The 21,738-nt window shown below is 39.8% G+C and overlaps 7 protein-coding genes across 7 annotated transcripts; 4 read left to right on the forward strand and 3 right to left on the reverse strand.

Annotated features, from left to right (window-relative positions):
• The first annotated feature begins 217 nt into the window (after positions 1-217).
• Positions 218-20,285, forward strand: LOC115226621 (histone H4). Its single transcript, XM_036515471.1, has 2 exons — positions 218-540; positions 20,232-20,285. The coding sequence occupies exons 1-2, from the start codon at positions 234-236 to the stop codon at positions 20,234-20,236; spliced, it is 312 nt and encodes a 103-aa protein (XP_036371364.1). The 5' UTR covers positions 218-233; the 3' UTR covers positions 20,237-20,285.
• Positions 4,603-5,220, reverse strand: LOC115226617 (histone H2B, gonadal-like). Its single transcript, XM_029797630.2, has one exon. It carries the CDS (start codon positions 5,218-5,220, stop codon positions 4,843-4,845), a length of 378 nt encoding a protein of 125 aa, XP_029653490.1. The 3' UTR covers positions 4,603-4,842.
• Positions 5,453-5,851, forward strand: LOC115226616 (histone H2A-like). Its single transcript, XM_029797629.2, has one exon. The coding sequence runs from the start codon at positions 5,474-5,476 to the stop codon at positions 5,849-5,851; it is 378 nt and encodes a 125-aa protein (XP_029653489.1). The 5' UTR covers positions 5,453-5,473.
• On the reverse strand, positions 14,433-14,828 carry LOC115226613 (histone H2A-like). The gene has a single exon (XM_029797627.2). The coding sequence runs from the start codon at positions 14,808-14,810 to the stop codon at positions 14,433-14,435; it is 378 nt and encodes a 125-aa protein (XP_029653487.1). The 5' UTR covers positions 14,811-14,828.
• On the forward strand, positions 15,062-15,510 carry LOC115226610 (histone H2B, gonadal-like). The gene has a single exon (XM_029797624.2). The coding sequence runs from the start codon at positions 15,062-15,064 to the stop codon at positions 15,437-15,439; it is 378 nt and encodes a 125-aa protein (XP_029653484.1). The 3' UTR covers positions 15,440-15,510.
• Positions 18,886-19,385, reverse strand: LOC115226609 (histone H3). The gene has a single exon (XM_029797623.2). The coding sequence runs from the start codon at positions 19,383-19,385 to the stop codon at positions 18,975-18,977; it is 411 nt and encodes a 136-aa protein (XP_029653483.1). The 3' UTR covers positions 18,886-18,974.
• Positions 19,639-20,449, forward strand: LOC118768624 (histone H4). The gene is made up of 2 exons (XM_036515473.1): positions 19,639-20,065; positions 20,345-20,449. The coding sequence occupies exon 1, from the start codon at positions 19,639-19,641 to the stop codon at positions 19,948-19,950; it is 312 nt and encodes a 103-aa protein (XP_036371366.1). The 3' UTR covers positions 19,951-20,065; positions 20,345-20,449.
• The last annotated feature ends 1,289 nt before the right edge of the window (positions 20,450-21,738 follow it).

The following is a 21,738-nucleotide window of genomic DNA, read 5'->3' on the forward strand; positions in this document are numbered from 1 at the left end:
GCGGGCTAAACTTTTTATCTACAAACCAAATTAAGCGCCAACACCTTCTCTCAGAACACAAAGAGAAAGCGCCAAACAGCAGCTGCCAAACGCATTGCTATGATTCGCTGATTTAGACACGTGATCTCTAATTTGTAGTGTTCTCTGCTACGTCTGCGTGCTGTGTATAAATACTTGCTACAGAGGCTATCTGTTATTGCACTTTTGCTTTTAAGTAACTATACATCTGAAAAATGTCTGGACGTGGTAAGGGAGGAAAAGGTTTGGGAAAAGGAGGCGCCAAGCGTCACAGGAAGGTGTTGAGAGATAACATCCAGGGTATTACCAAACCGGCCATCCGTCGTCTGGCTCGTCGAGGTGGTGTGAAACGTATCTCTGGTTTGATCTACGAAGAGACCCGTGGTGTGTTGAAGGTGTTCTTGGAGAACGTCATTCGTGATGCTGTCACCTACACCGAGCATGCCAAGAGGAAGACCGTCACCGCTATGGATGTGGTCTATGCTCTCAAGAGACAAGGCAGAACTCTGTACGGATTCGGAGGTTAAACTGGTGAAGTTTTTGTGGTCGTGAATAGCGACAAAACCCGGCCCTTTTCAGGGCCACTCATATCTTAATGTAAGCCACCTCACCTTTTCGATATGCTTAAGTAGATTTAGTTTGAATATCTGCTTCGGTTTCTTCCTTGAGTTTCTCAATCTTTTTCGTTTATTTCACAGATATCAGTTTGCAGCTTTTCCAAAGTTTTGCCTTTTGCATTTTTTTCTTCGATTTTCCATTTTAACCTCAGGGTTAAACCCTTTCTTGTTTTCCTTTTGTTTACGAGCGGACCCACGATCTTTCGGTTAAACCCGGTCAAAGAAAGATTGCCAATTTGTGTAATAGGCGTAAAACAACTTCTAAACGAATATGAAAAAAAATGCGCACACGCGAAAGGGGAGTTGGGGTGAGGCTTCGGAAGATTTGCATCGGGAATTTCTGAAAGCGTCTGACCCGGGCACAAAAACAAAAACAGTGTAATAGGTGTAAAACAACTTGCTCTAAACGAATATGATGAAAAAATTGCGCGCTCGTGAAGGGGTGGTGGGGGAGAGGCTTCGGAAATTTCACATCTCCAGTCCACGGCCTTTAAACTAAGAAAAAAATAGTGTAATTGGGTGTAAAACTACTTGTTCTAAACGAGTATCAAGAACACACTCACACATGAATCAAACTCCGTATTTTTGTACGTATTTCGCAAAAAAAAAAAAAAAAATTAAAGAAATTCTGGAAAAAGTGAAGTGTTGGATCTCCGCCATGTGAATCAAAATGCGTGTCAGAATCTAACTATATATAAATCAATTGACAATGCATATATGGATTCGTCTTTCTCTTCGCTTAGTCGTTTTTACCGAATTTTATTTGGCCTGATAAAGTTTATAAGTATTTTCTCCATTTCAGATAAGCATCCGTTGGGTACAGATTTACTAGCGTAGCAAGATTGCAGTCAGTTGTTTATTTAGTCGGCTACAATAGGTTATACTATACTATATGATTGTATTTAAGTTCCAGTAAAAATAATAAAATAAAAAGTAAGCAGATCAATTTTTTTAAAGAATAATATAAATGTACGTTTGTAATGTACCCTTTTAAAATTCTCGGGTATCTATCTATCAAACAAATGTCAGGTGTTTTAAAATTTGTTCAGTGGAAAAATAGGTAGTGAGATAAATTTGGTCGTTCCTCCCTGAGTCTAGAATAACAAAGTAACATTTTACTTGTTTCAGTCAGTTGACTGCGGCCATGCTAGAGCACCGCCTTTAGTCGAGCAACTCGACCCCGGGACTTACGTACACGCACATATATATATATATATATACATATATACGACGGGCTTCTTTCAGTTTCCGTCTACCAAGTCCACTCAAGGCTTTGGTCGGGTCGGGGCTATAGCAGAAGACACTTGCCCAAGGTGCCACGCAGTGGGACTGAACCATGTGGTTGGTAGGCAAGCTACTTACCACACAGCCACTCCTGCGCCTATATTAATCATAATTTTCCAAAAAGCCTAACAATTTGCATATGTCTTGCTCTAATTTCAGAATATTTTCATTTCAATTACCAGCAGGTCATCTATTAGTTGACAGCAAGAGAAAGATTAACTGCGATATATGTATATTCACTCGGAAGGATTATAAATAAACCAATCAAAGAATGTTTCACTGTAAGTTGGCTGCCGAGTTTCGGTGGGAAAAACAGGGCTCGTGGGGTCGGCAATCGCGGTGTTCCCACTTCATGTGTCGTTTTTATGTTGTGCTGTAAAAATTTGTGTATCATTCGATTTCTTCGATTTTTGTTTTCAATCTCATGTAATAATTTTTAAAGATCATTTATATGTAAATTTCATCTGTGTCTCATGACCCCAAATCATGATGTATTGTCCCCCTCTTCGTTAGCCCCTTGTGGGTAATAAAGAAATATGACCTAAGTGTGTTTATGTAACTGTATTTCTTGAAAAGATCTTGTAGAAAAACATGGTACTAACAAGTTATCTCATAAGGAATGTTTTCTTTAACTTTAAAATTTCTTCACTTTTTCCAGAATTTCTCTTTTTTGTTGCGAAATACGTACAAAAATACGGAGTTTATGATTCATGTGTGAGTGTGTGTTCTTGATAATCGTTTAGAACAAGTAGTTTTACACCAATTACATTATTTTTTTCTTAGTTTAAAGGCCGTGGACTGAAGATGTGAAATTTCCGAGGCCTCTTCCCCACCCCTCTTTCGCGAGCGTGCACTTTTTTCATCATATACGTTTAGAGCAAGTTGTTTTACACATTACACTTTTTTTTCTTGTTTTGGTGCCCGGGTCAGACGCTTGCGGAAATTCCCGATGTAAATTTTCCGAGGCCTCTCCCCACTCTCCTTTCGCGTGCGCGAATTTTTTTTTCAAATTCGTTCAGAGGAAGTTGTTTTACACTATTACACAAGTTATTTTTTGTTTTTTTGACCGGGTTTAACAAACACTATGCGTGGTCGCCCGAAACCCGATGGTTTAATGATTTGGATATCGGGTTGTATGTTTTTGCGAAAATCAATATTACTCCCAAAGAGTTCTGCATAAGTGCAGCTGAAGGCTATTTTAATATGTGGGATCGTCCTAAATGTACATGGATAAGGCACTCATGTTTACATTATTGACCTTTCAACCTCACCAATGGCAAACAGTAGCAGTTATTTACAACGAAAAAAAAAGAAACAAATATAAAATACGCCCACAAATTGATTCTCACGGAGTTCAAATGATAGCGTGTTCATGAACAAATATTTTGAAAAATTAATTTTCACCCTTCCACTAGACTTTATTGGCACTACTCACTTAAAACCATTTGTTTACAAAATTACATTTTCAGACGATAGGGTGTTTAGGGAGACTTTAGCTATTACAAGCACATCCCACGACCACCTCGGTATTCTTTCGTTATGCGTTGAAAAATTACGTCAAACGGAAACAGCTGTTTTACTCAAAGCGTTCGGTAATTTCTAGAATTCTTTGTTCCTCTGATCTCATAAAAGAGAAATTTGACAGGGATGAGTAGTATGTCGACGGGGGTGTGATGCGAGACAGAAAGTGCATATATGAAGAAGGAGAATAAACAGCCAAACTTAACATATCTTTGAAAATTTTCAGAATCGGATCCTCCATCACCAAAAACGTGGGATTCCGTTAAAAGCGTATCCACTTTTCCGAAAGTTGGGCGATCTTTCGTCTCTAGTAGACCTTTCCGATTTCCGTAAAAAACTTTTATTATTTTACATATGGGCTTGCGGGAACTTTTGAAGTAATGAGAGCGAAAGAGACTAAGAGAAAGCGATTGTATGACGAGGGAAGTTCTTTTGAAGTTACCGTGCATGTGAAGCCATTGATGTACATGTGTGTTTGATGGGGTGTGGGAGACAGACAGTATGTTGTGTAAGTGAAGTGCTTCTGTTAGTGTGTGTGAAGAGAGAGTAATGTGTGAAAGAGAGATAACTGAAATTTTTTACTCGGTGTATGTGTATATGTATGTATATTACTTCAAAAGTTCCCGCAAGCCCATATGTAAAAAAAAAATTTTTTTACGGAAATCGAAAGTTGCAAGGAAATAATCGGATCTTGTGTGAATTTTCCGAGGGTACCCACTCCCTAGGTTCGTTTGCGCACCCAGTAGGCTGCCTCTTTTTGCTCCTGTTAACGGGTGCACTTTCATCTGACAAATAATTTTCTTAAAAAATGCATCTTCAAGGTGTGACAGCATTAGCCCCTGAAAAGGACTTGATTTACGAGTAAATTCAAGTTAAATAAATTGTTCTATCTAAACAACGCAAATAGATTAGGAGCAAATTGCAAGATAATCCAAAAATTGTCGATCCTATAACAAATGTTCATACAAATTCGGTCGGGGGGTGCTAAAAACAGGTGTTATTTTGTTTATAAAAAATCATTTACTTTGTGTAAAGAAACCCATCTATTAATTTGCATACGCGCACAAGCGTAGGGACCACTCTTCTCAAACAGTACCGTATTGTCATTGTATTTTACTACAAATATTCCGTCAATAACTCTTTATTAGATTAAAATAAAACAAAGTGGCTGCTACACGGGAAAATACGGTAACGGTAGTGACAAGTTCGCTCGCTGGTTGCTAGTGTAGAAGGCAAGATGCACGGTGCTGACTAGAAAGGAAAAAAAGCGGAATCGTCTTCGCGCAACACATCTATGCGGTGAGTAACGAACTAAAATCGCAGATCAATAGACAATCGATAGTTTACAATCACGAAAATATAGGTGGCCCTTAAAAGGACCGTTTTCTCGAGAGACCAAGATTTACTTGCTGCTGGTGTATTTGGTAACAGCCTTGGTACCTTCAGAGACGGCGTGCTTAGCCAACTCCCCAGGGAGAAGCAGACGGACAGCAGTCTGCACCTCACGGCTACTGATGGTTGAACGTTTGTTGTAGTGGGCCAAGCGGCTGGATTCAGAAGCTATTCTTTCGAACAAATCGTTGACGAAACTGTTCATGATGGACATAGCTTTGCTGGAAATACCAGTGTCGGGGTGGACTTGTTTCATTACTTTGTAGATGTAGATGGAATAACTTTCCTTCCTCTTCTTCTTACGCTTCTTGTCTCCTGCGGGACGTGAAGATTTGGCCTTGGAAGCCTTCTTGGCTCCTTTCGAAGCGGTAGCTGGTGCTGGTGGCATGATGTCACTAGTGCTGGTAACTTCGCAGCTACCCTATTTATAGCTGTCAAGTAGGCTCAGCAGATGAACATTTTTTGCAAATCGGCGCCGTTCATTTTCATTGGTTGAATTTGACAACTATGTCACGTGACAAAAGCCCGCTTATTTTTCACCTGCTTCTCGACTGCTGGAGCCGATTAAGCAGTATTTAAAGGCGAAAATCTCTATATAATTTTTTAATTCGCCTGTTACAAACTAGTATCGAACTTTGAAAATGTCTGGACGTGGTAAAGGAGGTAAAGTGAAGGGAAAGAGCAAGACCCGTTCATCCCGTGCTGGACTTCAGTTCCCTGTCGGTCGTATCCACCGTCTTCTCCGTAAGGGAAACTATGCCCAACGTGTTGGTGCCGGAGCTCCAGTCTACTTGGCTGCAGTGATGGAATATTTGGCTGCCGAAGTGTTGGAATTGGCAGGAAATGCTGCCAGAGACAACAAGAAATCGAGAATTATTCCCCGTCATTTGCAGTTGGCCATCCGTAACGACGAGGAGTTGAACAAACTTTTGTCTGGAGTGACCATCGCCCAAGGTGGTGTTCTCCCCAACATCCAGGCTGTTCTTCTCCCCAAGAAGACCCAGAAGGCTTCCAAGTAAGCGCCTTCGCTGATGGCGTTTGCCTTCGTATAACGGCCCTTTTCAGGGCCCCTCATTTTCTACACATAGTCTTCTTGCCGGTTTTCTTTGCGATCTTTAATGCGGGTGGTTTATCTTGCCCGTTTCTAACATAGGAAACGGTAAAACAACACCGATCCGTTTTTTTTAAAATACAGATTACCCAAGAGATCGTATCGTGGACATCCTTTAAGTAACTTCTTCCTGACAATAATTTCTTGGATGTTAAGGGCAGTGGCGATACAATAAGCGGATACGGTGTCAATAGAGAAAGAGCGGGCAGGCGGTGCTGTGATGTGGAACCAGTCTATCCGAATTGCGTGTGTCGGGGCTTAATTTAAACTAGGTGGAGTCGCTTACAAAGGTTTGATATAAGGGAGGTTTGGCTGTTGTTTCTAGCCCACACTTCGTTTCCTTGTCACTCACATGTTGATGTTTTACAGCCGGAGTGACTCACGCGTTGTCCATTGCTGGGATTTAAGTAAGAAAAGACGATTGAAACATTTGGGAAAATTCTATTAAAAGAAATATTTTACACAACCCTTTATAAGTCACTGTAGGATGACTCCCAGCAATGACCTCTCTGATATTTTAACATTATAAATAAGGGATGGGGGTGAAAAAGTTGGAATTCCAGGATTTTATTAAAATATAGAATGGTTGTATACTATCAGTCCAACACGAACGTGACAGTAAGGGGGGGGTACACCACCGCTGTATAGCCCTAGGAAGCATTTCGTAGGGCTATACAGCGGTGGTGCGCACCCCTACTGTCACGTTCGTGTTAGATTGACAGTATACAACCATTCTATCGCCCCACCACCGTACATGTCTCTGCGAGAGATTTAGTTTTTCTTATATTAAAGATATAAATGTATCGAAATTTGCCGAAAAATATTGGTCATCAATGTAAGTAAAAAAAAAAGGCTAATAGGTGTAAAAAGATCTAAAACGAATTTGGGCGAGCGAACGAGGGAGATGGCTTTCGGGAAATTCACACGATCCCTCATAACTTTCAGGAAAGATGGGTACCTTTTCATGAAAGTTTATACAGATATCTTTCAAATAGCATAGATTGCAATTTAGAATTTTTAGGGAGTCTTTTTCCAGTGGGTAGGGAAAACAGTTTCGGCTCAGAAATACCACATAAGTTATATTTTTAAACTCCCGCCTTCCGGACCAAATTTTTTGCTCTTGAATACTTTTCGGTAAAAGAATTAGAAAATTATTTTCAGAGGTAAAAGTGAGATTTAGCTGTCGTTTCTAGCACATCCCAGGACAATCCTCATCGTTTCTCTCGCTCGCGCATGTCTTGATGTTTTTCCAATATTTTTCTCCCCATAAACACTATAAAAAAAAATGTGAAGATTTATTTTCTTTCAGTCCCGATTGTTTCTTTTTATAATTTAAAATATTGGAGAGACTGAAGTCATTTCTGGCATTTATCCACTGATTTAAAAAAAAAAAAAAGGTATGTATTATATACATTTGGAAAATGATAGAGCAAAAGGTGCCAAACTTTGGTATCAAAACCTACCACTCACTGCGCCACGGAAGACGCTGCCAACTACCACCAATCAACAAAAAGGCTGGCCAGGCAGCAAAAACCCTGCGAGAGTCAAGTCTGTTGGTTCGAGGAGCACAACTATTCAACTCCATTCCAGTACATGTCAGAAATCTATCAGGATGCAGTGTGGAATCATTCAAATTGCAGCTGGATAGATACTTAAGCACCATTAGAGATGAACCCCATCTCCCAGGATATACACAACGAGCACAAACTGACTCAAACTCGCTCCTACACATGTCAAAATTAAACAGAATACAACCTGGCAACCACACCAGACTCTGAGGGTGGAGTCTTCGACTTGGCCTGAGCATAGACTCAAACTCAAATGAAATGAAATGTAAGAGATAATTAATTCTAAATTAGCGTACTTTCTGTTAGAAAATGTTTCTCTCTTAGACACACAGCCTTATTTGTTGTTGATGCTTGTATCACCAATGGAGCAAGCGTGTGGTCCAATTGGTATCTTCAAGGTGGTGGGAAGGGTAAAAATTTTCCAAACCGATTTTTCATAAATTGGCATTTCGAAGGCTGTGATGAAAAACAATTGGAAAATCCCCGTCAAAACGGAGAAATACCAAATTTCGTGGTTTTCTTGATCCGAAACACCTCTCCCCACTCGAGTTGTAAAAGCTTTTCTCTTACAAATTTCTTTATAATCGTAAACTATGCCGTTTGAAAAACAGTTGTATAAACTTTCACTAAAAGATACCTATTTTCTTGAAAGTTGTGAGGGAAAAGTCGGATCGTGTGAATTTTCCGAAGTTCCTCGCCCCACCCACCCCTTTTTCATATTCGTTTTCTACACATTTTTTAAAACCTATTAGACTGGGATCTTTTTCTTTGACCTGGAGTCACCAAATATTGAAATACATGTTTGTGTCAATGAAACATGTGTGGTCATGAGAAGTGCTAGAAATAACTGCCAAATCTCCCTTAAATCACCTGTCGTTTAGTTTCTCCCATAAGTGCATCATGCCAAGAAAATTGACCAAATTTACTCTGGAGGGAAGGATCAATATAAAGATCCTCATCTGTTGACGAAAACAATAAAAGCCAGCCTACTGGGTGTTAACAACTGTGTAGAGAACGAAAATGAAAAAGAAATTGTGCAAATTTTCACAAGATCTGATTTTTCTCTCATAGCTTTCGGGAAAAAGGATATACATCGATTTTTTTTCTTCCCGGAAACCCACGTTTTCGGCTATAGAGAATCCGATTCCGAAAAAAAGATTTTCGAAAATGGCAAATTCAAAATTTCAATTTCCAGCTCCCCCATTAGACCCCTAACCGCCACCCTATTCTTCATTTTCCACTTTTTCTGGAAATTTTCTTTTGCAAATTACGAAGATTATGATTCTGAAAAAAAAAATTGTAAAATTTCAATTTTTTAAAAAGGAATGACAAAATACCCCCAACACCCTCTCCTCCCAATTTTTGGCCTTCAAGCAGGCTGGCTATCCACATGCTAGAAATAACAGCCAAATCTCAAATGAGCAAGACCATTTTCAGTTCCATACACACGATGTTTTGCGCTGGTCAAATGATTCTCTTTAATTTCATTTTGTCGCAGTATTTCTTTTGCAATTTCTACTTTTCTCTTTTCAAAAGAGTTTGCTTTTATTTCTGCATTCATATTTTTTAGTAACTTTCTTAACAAAAAAATGAACACTTTAATTTCACATGAAAGGGATAGGACATAATGTAATAAAATATATCCCTAAATATCCATGAAAAGACTGGATGAAAGAATGCTTGGCCGGCCATGAGTCTTTTTTTTAACATTGCACCTCCTTGAAAAGTGTATTTTACGAATTCTTACGTTTTAGATGTCAGAGGTGGCAAATGCGAAATTTTTTTCAAATTTCACTCCTTAATTTAAAATGTTGGCTTTGTTTACCTTAGATCCCTGGATCTACATCATATTAACGATAAAGACAAAGTTAAATATTAGGCGATCTAAAGAATGTCTAAATATTCCATTCGGTAGTACGATGAGAAAAAATATTTTTAGTGTTGACATCACACTTCTGTAAATGAGAGACTATCTTAGAAACAATGTGTATTGTTTCTTGTGAATTAATCTCTTCGGAAGAAATAAAAGCTTGTACAGTTTTGGATTCGAAACGACATCCGAACTAATTTATAGTTGGTGATTTGTTCTCTAAACTGGCGGGATGATCTGTATGTGGTCTTCTCGCTGTGCTGATAACAGCCAAATCAAGAGCGAACCAAATTATACCTACATGAAAGGGAAAGGACACAATATAATATAAAATATATCCTTAGATATCCATGAAAAGACTGGATGTGACAGTGCTTGGCCATGAGTTTGCTCGATCCGGTTTGACTAGGAGTAGGGGAACATTCACAACCAGCTGGAAGGACATTACTGCAGTTTTTGTAATAATTACAATCTGCTGTAAAGCTTTATGCTGTCTATTGATTGTGTTAATCCGTTAATGTTTTATAACAGAACAAGACCTCAAATTCGTGAAATTATCAAATAAGACAAAATATTTTTGATATTCGCTAAAATGTCAGCCAGTTTACGTCCGAGTTATCTCCCTTCCGCCGTTATCGAGACAGCAATAAAATCTGATTTCATGATTAATATATAACGAAATGGTTACGTTTGCTTATTACCCCTAAGGGTTTACATGGATGGGGACAATACGATGATTTGGGGGTCATGTGGATGAAATGGAACTATTTACAGTGAAATCAAATGGATTATTTACAATGAAAAATGAAATTGAACAAGAACAAACAAACAAAAAAGGGACAAATGAAGTCAAAAGAACAGGGTAGCCGACCCCACGAGCCCTGTTATTTTAACTGAAACCTTTTGGTAAGGGATCACGGCGTGTTCATGCAAGGCCTTTCACACCTAGCATCCATCTCTTTTTGAATACAGACACCTTTTCTCTTGCCCCACCTTCCTTTTTAGATGGAACCTGAAAAAGTTCGTTAGGGCGGTGACAGAGATCATGGTGTCTGACAGACATTATACCTTTCACTCTAGTCTTCCATATAACCCCTTTCGCAACTGCTACCGTCACGAGAAAGCAATGCTTACCTTCGTTCGTCATGAAACCAGGCGGGTCAATTTTTAAGATTGACTCAGACGACAGCTGAACTCTTCTTCCGTCTGACAACAGGTGTACGGCATAAACCCACACGTCCGAAATGGTTACGTTTGCCTTGCCATCACCAAGTCCCGGGTTCGGTCCCATTGCGTGGCATCGCTGGTAAGTGCCACACGTCAGCCGATCGCGCATTGAATCTAGAACCACGGTTGCGAAATAAGCTTTTTATTGCACAGCTATGGATACCCTCACATCCTGAAAATATATTTATGACTTTAAATAGTCTAATATACCTTCAGCTCGGGGGAATGGCTTCGGAAATTTCACATCTTCAGTCCACGGCCTTTAAACTAACAAAAAATAGTGTAATTGGTGTAAAACTACTTGTTCTAAACGAGTATCAAGAACACACACTCACACATGAATCATAAACTCCGTATTTTTGTACATATTTCGCAAAAAAAAAATAATAAAGAGAAGAAATGCGAGTGCGCATTTTTTTTGTCATATTCGTTTAGAGCAAGTTGTTTTACACATATTACACTTTTTTTTTTGTTTTGGTGCCCGGGTCAGCCCCTCAGACGCTTTCGGAAATTCCCGATGTGAATTTTCCGAGGCCCCCCCCCTTTCGCGTGCGGGCATTTTTTTTTCATATTCGTTCATAGGAAGTTGTTTTACACCTATTACACACATTTTTTTTTTTGATTTTCTGAAAGGCGTAACGCTTTAGTTTAACCGTTTAATTAGCTTTAATCTTCAATTTGCCATTTTATTTTAAATTTCGGATTTTAATTTAATCCTTGGATGCTGAAAATATTTCCGAGTTTCTCCGTGGTATTAACTAAGAACAGCAAACATGGCGGTGCCCCAGCATGGCCACAGCTCATGAGCTGAAACTAGAATCAATCAATCAATCATACGTAGGTACTTTGTCATTGAAATATATATTGAGTTGGTAAAATGTATAACGCAAATGAGTTTAATATTTCGAGGGTTGATATTATTATTATTATTATTATTTCTTGGCACGATGCACTTATAAACCATGGGAGAAACCTAGACGAAAAGGTGATTTAAGGGAGATTTGGCTGTTATTTCTAGCACTTCCCATGACTACCTTCCTTGTTTCATTGATACAAACATGTATTTCAATATCAGGACAATGTTTACTTTAACTCCCGGTGACTAAAAACAAAAAAAAACTAGTCTAATGGGTATTTAAAAATGTGTAGAAAACGAATGTAAAAAATTAGCGTACACGAACGAGGGTGGGGATAGGGGACTTTCGGAAAATTCACACGATCCGACTTTTCCCTCGTGACTTTCAGGAAAATGAAAGTTTATATAAATGGATCCGGGTTCAGTCCCACTGCAAGTGTCTTCTACTATAGCCTAGGGCCGACCAAAGCCTTGTGAGCGAATTTGGTAGACGGAAATTGAAAGAAGCTCATCGTGTATATGTATATATATATATATATATGTGTGTTTGTCCCCCTCCCACGTCGCTTGACGACCGATGCTGGTTTGTTTACGTCCCCGTCACTTAGCGGTTCAGCAAAAGAAACCGATAAAATAAATACTAGGCTTACAAAGAATAAGTCCCGGGGTCGATATGATCGACTAAAGGTGGTGCTCCAGCATGGCCACAGTCAAATGACTGAAACAAGTAAAAGAGTAGAGAGTAAATGTTTTTTTTTTTTTTCAAACGGAATAGATTACGATTATAAAGAAATTTGTGGGAGGAACTTTTTTCCAAGGCGAGTGGGGAGAAGTGTTTCGGATGAAGAAGACCACATAAGTTGGAATTTCTCCATTTGACGGGGATTTTCCAGTTGGTTTTCACCACAACCTTCGAAATGACGAGGGGGGCATCCTTTTGTGATTCTTTTCCCACCATCCTTAATGATACCAATGGACCATACGCTTGCTCCATTGGTGAGATGTAAGCGGCAACAAAAGAAGGCCATGTTTGTGTTTAAGAGAAAAAACACTGCCGATCTTTCGTCTCTAGTAGACCTTTCCGTCGATTTCCGTAAAAAAATTCTTTTTTTGTTACATATGGGCTTGCGGGAACTTTTGAAGTAATATACATACATATACACATACACCGAGTAAAAAATTTCAGTTATCTCTCTCTTTCACACATTACTCTCTCTGTCTCTTCACACACACTAACAGAAGCACTTCACTTACACAACATGCTGTCTGTCTCCCACACCCCATCAAACACACACACACACACATGTACATCAGTGCTTCCCATGCACGGTAACTTCAAAAGAACTTCCCTCGTCATACAATCGCTTTCTCTTAGTCTCTTTCGCTCTCATTACTTCAAAAGTTCCCTCAAGCCCATATGTAAAAAAAAAAAAAAATTTTTTTACGGAAATCGGAAAGGTCTACTAGAGACGAAAGATTGCCAAAACATTTTCTAACAGAAATTATGCTATTTAAAATTAATCTCTTACCTATTTCTTTTTTAAAAATCAGTGGATGAATGCCAGAAATGACCTCAGTCTCTCCAATATTTTAAATTACAAACAGAAACAATAGGCGCAGGAGTGGCTGTGCGGTAAGTAGCTTGCTAACCAACCACATGGTTCCGGGTTCAGTCCCACTGCGTGGCATCTTGGGCAAGTGTCTTCTGCTATAGCCCCAGGCCGACCAATGCCTTGTGAGTGGATTTGGTAGACGGAAACTGGAAGAAGCCCGTCGTATATATGTATATATATATATATATATATGTATGCATGTATGTGTGTGTGTTTGTGTTTGACCCCCTAGCATTGCTTGACAACCGATGCTGGTTTGTTTACGTCCCCGTCACTTAGCGGTTCAGCAAAAGAAACCGATAGAATAAGTACTGGGCTTACAAAGAATAAGCCCCGGGGTTGATTTGCTCGACTAAAGGCGGTGCTCCAGCATGGCCGCAGTCAAATGACTGAAACGAGTAAAAGAGTAATCAGAGGCTGACAGAAAATCACAAATGTTGAATATTTCTCTTTATAGCATAAATGTGTTCATGGGGAGAAGAATATTGGGAAACATCAATACATGCGTGAACGAGAAAGTAACAACGAGGGTAGCTCTGGAATGTGCTAGAAAGAATAGCCAAATCTCCGTCAAATTACACTTTTTCCTTTCTTTACAATCTTTTTTTTTTTTTCTATCGAAAAGTCTCCTCATATGGACTTTTAAGAACAAAAATCGGTCTGGAGGGTGTGAAATTAAATTAACTATGTAGTCTTTGTGATCAGAAACTTCTTCCCTGTACACCGAGAAAAAAGTTTTCCTCAAATTCCTACGCTGTTTGAAAAGGTATTTGTATAAACTTTCATTAAAAGATATCCCTTCTCCTGAAAGTTGAGGGAAAAATCGGATCGTGTGAATTTCCCGAAAACCACCTCCCTCATTCTTTTACCCAAATTCGTTTTAGATCTTTCCACACCAAGTAAAAAAAAAACAAGTAGCCTTGTTCTTTTTTCTTTGATGACCGGGAACTTAAAGCAATATTAAACCAATATTTTTCGGTAAATTTCGAAACTTTCAGTATTAAAATTTACCTTATTTTCTCCCAGCCACAGTTAAAAACATTTTGAAAATCCGTAATCTTAGAATATTGGCGAGGTCATCACTTGGAACTATCCGACAGCGATTCATAAGAGTTAAGTAAAAACATCAAATAGCTAGAGAGGCTGAATCAAAAGAATACAATAGCTTTAAACAGATAAGATGAATACGAAGCACTAACTCGAGCTGATGCCCATAAACTGTATCTATGGAATGACGGTTCGTGATGTGTTATGAAGAATCGGATCGCAAAATAAACGGTAAGTAGACTAAAATTATGATGTAGTGGGCCCTGAAAAGGGCCGTTGATGCTGAAGGTAGACTCCACAGAAAGCGCTTACTTGGAAGCCTTCTGGGTCTTCTTGGGGAGAAGAACAGCTTGGATGTTGGGAAGAACACCACCTTGGGCGATGGTCACTCCGGACAAAAGTTTGTTCAACTCCTCGTCGTTACGGATGGCCAACTGCAAATGACGGGGAATAATTCTGGATTTCTTGTTGTCTCTGGCAGCATTTCCTGCCAATTCCAACACTTCGGCAGCCAAATATTCCATCACAGCAGCCAAGTAGACTGGAGCTCCGGCACCAACACGTTGGGCATAGTTTCCCTTGCGGAGAAGACGGTGGATACGACCGACAGGGAACTGAAGTCCAGCACGGGATGAACGGGTCTTGCTCTTTCCCTTCACTTTACCTCCTTTACCACGTCCAGACATTTTCAAAGTTCGATACTAGTTTGTAACAGGCGAATTAAAAATTATATAGAGGTTTTCGCCTTTAAATACTGCTTAATCGGCTCCAGCAGTCGAGAAGCAGATGAAAAATAAGCGGGCTTTTGTCACGTGACATAGTTGTCAAATTCAACCAATGAAAATGAACGGCGCCGATTTGCAAAAACTGTTCATCTGCTGAGCCTACTTGACAGCTATAAATAGGGTAGCTGCAGAGTTAACAGAAGAGTGACATCATGCCACCAGCACCAGCTACCGCTTCGAAAGGAGCCAAGAAGGCTTCCAAGGCTAAAACTTCACGTCCCGCAGGAGACAAGAAGCGCAAGAAGAAGAGGAAGGAAAGTTATTCCATCTACATCTACAAAGTAATGAAACAAGTCCACCCCGACACTGGTATTTCCAGCAAAGCTATGTCCATCATGAACAGTTTCGTCAACGATTTGTTCGAAAGAATAGCTTCTGAATCCAGCCGTTTGGCCCACTACAACAAACGTTCAACCATCAGTAGCCGTGAGGTGCAGACTGCTGTCCGTCTGCTTCTCCCTGGGGAGTTGGCCAAGCACGCCGTCTCTGAAGGTACCAAGGCTGTTACCAAATACACCAGCAGCAAGTAAATCTTGGTCTCTCGAAAAAACGGTCCTTTTAAGGGCCATCTATATTTTCGTGATTGTAAACTATCGATTTTCTATAGATCTGCGATTTTAGTTCGTTATTCACCATGTACGAGTCTATAAATGTCACCATTCTATTCTGATCGTGTGTGGTGTGAACAGCAAGCCATCTCGCCTCTTCAATATGCTTCATCCAAAATGCTTGAATTTCAGCTTCCTTTTTAAGAAATTTTTTTTATCCCTTTCCGTGAGCCTCTCGGCTCTTTGCGTAAGGCATATCTTAATTTTAGGTCGCAATATCTGACATGGATGAGACAGAATCAAGCTCGTCGGGCGAGATGTTTTAAAGGGTCGTGGGTACGCGTAAGTGCTACCTCGGTTTCGCACAGGACAACATTTATGTTAGAGGTAGCTGCAAAATAAATTTGAATGTTTATTTTTAATCTCCGTATTTTTCCCACGTAGATTGGAAAAAGGTTCGAAAACAGTTTCTATAAAGGTTTGAGACAGTTTCCACTTTAATTTAATATGAATTACTTTGTCAAATTACTGAGGGGCATCTTAGCTGAAAGGTGACTAGATTGGTTAGATATTTCCGGTGTATTAGCCGCTATTTGTTTCTATCTTCATGTTTTTGATAATGTTATTAAATCTGATAGACTAATATTGAAGCCATTTCGAAGCAACAACAAAAGAGCTAGCTGCGAACTCTTAGCTCTATAGGGACACATACAAGAACAAGCACGCACCACGCACACAATCCCATTAGCTTCTTCCATTTCAACAACTGTCACCAAGAGATCCGGAGTGAATTGTGGAGTTGTCATGGAAATTAGTCGTGTTTGTTTTGGTTTTACTCTTACATGTTGCAGTCATTTATGATGGAGCACCGCCTTTATTCGAGCAAATCGACCCCAGGACTTATTTGTAAACCTACTTATTGCCGAACCATGGCACCTGTTCTTTCAACTTCATTTGTCTCTTTTTGTTTGTTCTTATTCAATTTCACTTTCATTATAACTCCATTGTAAATAACCCATCCGATTTCATTGTAAAAAGTTCCATTTTTTTTACCCCAAATCATTGTATTGTCCCCATCTGTGTTAATCCTTATGGATAATAAAGAAATACGATATAACTCGACAAGGCCAAAATAAACACTCGGCTGTTTCTGTGACAACTCGACAATTCGCTTTGGATATCTTCGTGACCTGTGTGCGTGCGTGCTTGTCTGTTTGTGTTTTCGATTCTGTTTCCTGCTTGGAAATTTTCGGGTTTCACATACATGAAGCAGGTAAGGACAAATATGCAAGGCTTTTTGCTGGCATAGTTTCGTTATATCTATTTCACAACACATTACATAAATACAGAACAAGGTCACAGCGGGTGTCACGAAGATATCCGAAATGAATTGTCGAGTTGTCATGGAAACAGGTGAGTGTTTGTTTTGGGCCCGAACCGCTAAGTTACAGGGACGTAAACACACCAGTATCGGTTGCTAAGGCTATGTTGGGGCAAACATACATATATGCGACTGCGGAGATTCCGAATTGGCAGAAAAATATCAGCATTTCATAATTTTAATCCTCACCTCCCAATTTTACACATTTTTTCAGAATTTTCTTTGCGGAATGCGTGGAAAGATACGGAGATTATTCTTCAAAAATGAAATTTGGTAACATTTCAAAAAGACAATATCCATCCCCTCCTTAAAATGGACGTGAAAAGTATCTAAAACTCGACATGCTAGAAACAGCAGCTAAACAACGAATCACGTCTTTAAAATTTTAATTAACCCCGCTCCCATGTTTTTGTGGAAAGGGGGAAAAATTAAAATTTGAAAACGTTTTGGAGGTTATCAGAATCTTAAATTTTTATGTATGCTCCAAACGACGAGCTAGAAACAACAGCCAAATCGAAGATCCACTTACTAAATACAAATTTCCAAAAACGAAAAAAATTAAAATGTCATTTTGTGTGTGCAATGTAAAAGTTAGACTTTTTGAAAAGTCTAACTTTTACATCTTAATTCCAAAACACCCACAACCACATGTTCACTTTTTGTCACTGAAACTTTTTTACAAACATATCCTACGTATTTCGCCAAAAAATAAAAGTTCCAGTGGAAAATTAGGGTGGGGAAATTAAAATTTTGGAATGGCGACCCTTTTGCAGATTCGGAATGTCTGCAGTCGAAAAGGAATTAGTATAAAGATCTTAACGCTGAGTGTTAACTGTGTGCAGAACAATTTCTTTCGCTTTATTACTCTTTTACTTGTTTCAGTCATTTGACTGCGGCCATGCTGGAGCACCGCCTTTTAGTCGAGCAAATCGACCCCGGGACTTATTCTTTGTAAGCCCCAGTACTTATTCTATCGTTCTCTTTTGCCGAATCGCTAAGTGACGGGGACGTAAACACACCAGCATCGGTTGTCAAGCAATGCTAGGGGGACAAACAGACATATATATGTGTATACGACAGTCTTCTTTCAGTTTACGTCTACCAAATCCACTCACAAGGCATTGGTCGGCCCGGGACTATAGCAGGAGACACTTGCCCAAGATGCCACGCAGTGGAACTGAACCCGGAACCAAGTGGTTGTTTAGCAAGCTACTTACCACACAGCCACTCCGGCGCCTGTTTATAACTAATTTCGACTTGCATGATCTCTTAAGGTAAACAATGCCAAAATTTTAAATTCAAGTGGGAAAGGGGTGAAATTTGAAGTGCTGTTTTCCTTTCTGCATATTCGTAATCTCCGACATCTAAAACGTAAGTATCCGAAAAATACACTTTTCAAGGAGGTGCGATATTAAAAAGAAAATGTCCGGTGTACACAAAGTAACTTTGGAAACAAACTTCGAGGCCCTGAATAGGGCTAGTGGCTTCATTAATTTCATTTAAGCTCTCACCGCGAATGGCTAAGAATATTTATTGTTCCTAAATGAGCGAGCAGTCCGCCATAAAATAAAATATTTTTAAATGGGTTTTCTACAAATAAAAACCATTCAGATCGGATGTGGAAGCGCACACATCACAATTTAGTCTATTTTGCAGACGTTATGCACCAGTCAACTTGTTTTCCTTAAACTACGAAGAGAGATGGAACCTAATCAAACGGACAATTCGTTCCGAAATCTAAATATCATAAGACTGAAACAAACGATCATCGCGGTTTATTTGTGCTGCAAGTTCCGTATAGATACAAATACAAAAAACAAACGAGCATCGGGAAAACAAAACCGTGCCGGACATACTATCACCGAAATTGCCGAGCCTTATTTAAAATTACACTCAGAGGAATGAATAAGTTTAATTTAGAATTACACTTGGCGGAACGAATAAGTCCAATGCTTAAATCGCCATCCCCAGCCTCAGGAAAAGAACAATATATCGATCTTATTTCGAATAAACAATTCACGATATACGAGAACACGAAACATACCACTATCTTAAGGGTTAGCAAAACTTTACGAAAAAATTTAGAGGCCCTGAAAAGGGCCGTTGGGATAAAGCATTAGCTTCATTATTTTCAACTTAGGCTCTCTCACCACGGATACGGCGGGCAAGCTGGATGTCCTTGGGCATGATGGTCACTCTCTTGGCGTGGATAGCGCACAAGTTGGTATCCTCGAAAAGACCGACCAAGTAAGCCTCGCTGGCCTCCTGTAAAGCCATTACGGCAGAGCTCTGGAAACGAAGATCAGTCTTGAAATCCTGAGCGATTTCACGAACGAGACGTTGGAAGGGAAGCTTTCTGATAAGAAGTTCAGTGGATTTCTGGTAACGTCTGATCTCTCGCAGAGCTACGGTACCAGGCCTGTAACGATGGGGTTTCTTCACACCGCCAGTTGCTGGGGCACTCTTCCTGGCAGCCTTAGTGGCAAGCTGTTTACGAGGAGCCTTTCCTCCGGTAGATTTACGAGCTGTCTGCTTTGTACGAGCCATTCTGATGTCAATCACCAATAATGCGCCGAAAGCTGGAACGCTTTATATACACTTCTGCGGCGGGCTAAACTTTTTATCTACAAACAAAATTAAGCGCCAAACAGCAGCTGCTGCTGAAAGCATTGCTGTGATTCACTGATTTAGACACGTGACCTCTAATTTGTAGTGTTCTCTGCTACGTCTGCGTGCTGTGTATAAATACTTGCTACAGAAGCTATCCGTTATTGCTTTTAGGTAACTATACACCTGAATAATGTCTGGACGTGGTAAAGGAGGAAAAGGTTTGGGAAAAGGAGGCGCCAAGCGTCACAGGAAGGTGTTGAGAGATAACATCCAGGGTATTACCAAACCGGCCATCCGTCGTCTGGCTCGTCGAGGTGGTGTGAAACGTATCTCTGGTCTGATCTACGAAGAGACCCGTGGTGTGTTGAAGGTGTTCTTGGAGAACGTCATTCGTGATGCTGTCACCTACACCGAGCATGCCAAGAGGAAGACTGTCACCGCTATGGATGTGGTCTATGCTCTCAAGAGACAAGGCAGAACTCTGTACGGATTCGGAGGTTAAACTGGTGAAGTTTTTCTAACTTCGAGGTCGTGAGTAGCGACTAAACCCGGCCCTTTTCAGGGCCACTCATATCTTAGTGTAAGCCAACTCGCCTCTTCAATATGCTTCATCCAAAATGTTTAAATTTCGGCTTACTTTTTATCCCTTTCAGTGAGCCTCTCGGCTCATTACGTAAGGCATTGTATTGTCCCCATCTATGTGAACCCTTTTTGTTCTTGTTCAATTTCATTGTGAATAATCCATTCTATTTCATTGTAAGTATTTCCATTTCGGATTCGGAGGTTAAACTGGTGAAGTTTTTGTAACTTCGAGGTCGTGAGTAGCGACAAAACCCGGCCCTCTCCTGGGCCACTTGATGTGAGCCACCTCGCCTCTTCAATATGCTTAAACCAAAATGTTTAAATTTCAGCTGCACATAAGCACCTCCCTTTCACTCATACCCCGCCATTAACATATACACACGTCCCTGTCATTCTCTCTCTCTCTTTCACTTTATGCTGACATCAAATGAAACGTACTTTTCCAGTCAAAAACAACGAATAGAATATTCATGGAATTTACCAAACGCTGTACTTTAATAACAGAGAGGTCATTGACAACTCTGCGACTCGAGTACAAAACGCCGTTGGAGGGATGGTCTGTATGTGGTCTACTCGCTGTGCTGATAACAGCCGAATCAACAGCGAACCACATTATACCTCCATGGAAGGCAAAAGATATATAATGAAATATATCCGTAGATATCCATGAAAAGACTGGATGTGACAGTGCTTGGCCATGAGTTTGCTCGATCCGGTTTGACTAGGAGTAGGGGAACATTTACAACCAGCCCGAGGAAGGACATTATTACTGCAGTTTTTGTAATAATTACAATCTGCTGTAAAGCTTTATGCTGTCTATTGATTGTGTTAATCGATCAATGTTTTATAACAGAACAAGACCTCAAATTCATGAAATTATCAAAGCAGACACAAATATTTTTGATATTCGCTAAAATGTTGTCAGCCAGTTTACGTCCGAGTTATCTCCCTTCCGCCGTTATCGAGACAGCAATAAAATCTGATTTCATGATTAATATATAACGAAATGGTTACGTTTGCTTTGCCATCACCAAGTCCCGGGTTCGGTCCCATTGCGTGGCATCGCTGGTAAGCGCCACACGTCAGCCTATCGAGCATTGAATCTAGAACCACGGTTGCGAAATAAGCTTTTTATTGCACAGCTTAGTGCAATACCCTCACACCCTGAACATATATTTATGACTTTAAATAGTCTGATGTACCTTCAACTCATTTGTTTAATTGGCTTTAAGGATCTTTTCCGTTTGAACGGCAGTTTTTTTAAATGATTTCCACGTAACTAAACACTTTTAAACTTCGTATACTGGTAGAATGTGTTTATAAAACATCTTTTTCTCTTGGCTTTATTGAGAAAATTCTATGATTTGTAAGATTTTTTTTCTGCAATTTCAACCAATCAATGACGTCTATTGCGGTGAAAACATTCTGTGCTGTGTGAACATGTCCCTCGTTTAAAAAACAGATTGGGTTTATTTACATTTCTGAAGAAAAAAGATACCCTTCCCCCCACGTCTAACCCTAAAACAGATTGTAATGCATTAGATCGATACTAGGGTCATAATTATGGGTGACAATTTCATATGACACCTAGGAAAAACTGCCGTTCAAACCGAAAAGATCCAAACGGGCTGTTTTATATATATAAATGAGGTACAGAAGCGGGCTGTTATAAAAGAAATAAATTTATGCATACACCCTACCATTAACC

Source organism: Octopus sinensis, linkage group LG30 (genome assembly GCF_006345805.1).
Source record: "Octopus sinensis linkage group LG30, ASM634580v1, whole genome shotgun sequence".
Lineage (NCBI taxonomy): Eukaryota > Metazoa > Mollusca > Cephalopoda > Octopoda > Octopodidae > Octopus > Octopus sinensis.

Bases quoted from the DNA above. Each gene is read 5' to 3' on its own strand.
- LOC115226621 (XM_036515471.1), top strand. From the start codon at position 234: ATGTCTGGACGTGGTAAGGGAGGAAAAGGTTTGGGAAAAGGAGGCGCC.
- LOC115226617 (XM_029797630.2), bottom strand. From the start codon at position 5,220: ATGCCACCAGCACCAGCTACCGCTTCGAAAGGAGCCAAGAAGGCTTCC.
- LOC115226616 (XM_029797629.2), top strand. From the start codon at position 5,474: ATGTCTGGACGTGGTAAAGGAGGTAAAGTGAAGGGAAAGAGCAAGACC.
- LOC115226613 (XM_029797627.2), bottom strand. From the start codon at position 14,810: ATGTCTGGACGTGGTAAAGGAGGTAAAGTGAAGGGAAAGAGCAAGACC.
- LOC115226610 (XM_029797624.2), top strand. From the start codon at position 15,062: ATGCCACCAGCACCAGCTACCGCTTCGAAAGGAGCCAAGAAGGCTTCC.
- LOC115226609 (XM_029797623.2), bottom strand. From the start codon at position 19,385: ATGGCTCGTACAAAGCAGACAGCTCGTAAATCTACCGGAGGAAAGGCT.
- LOC118768624 (XM_036515473.1), top strand. From the start codon at position 19,639: ATGTCTGGACGTGGTAAAGGAGGAAAAGGTTTGGGAAAAGGAGGCGCC.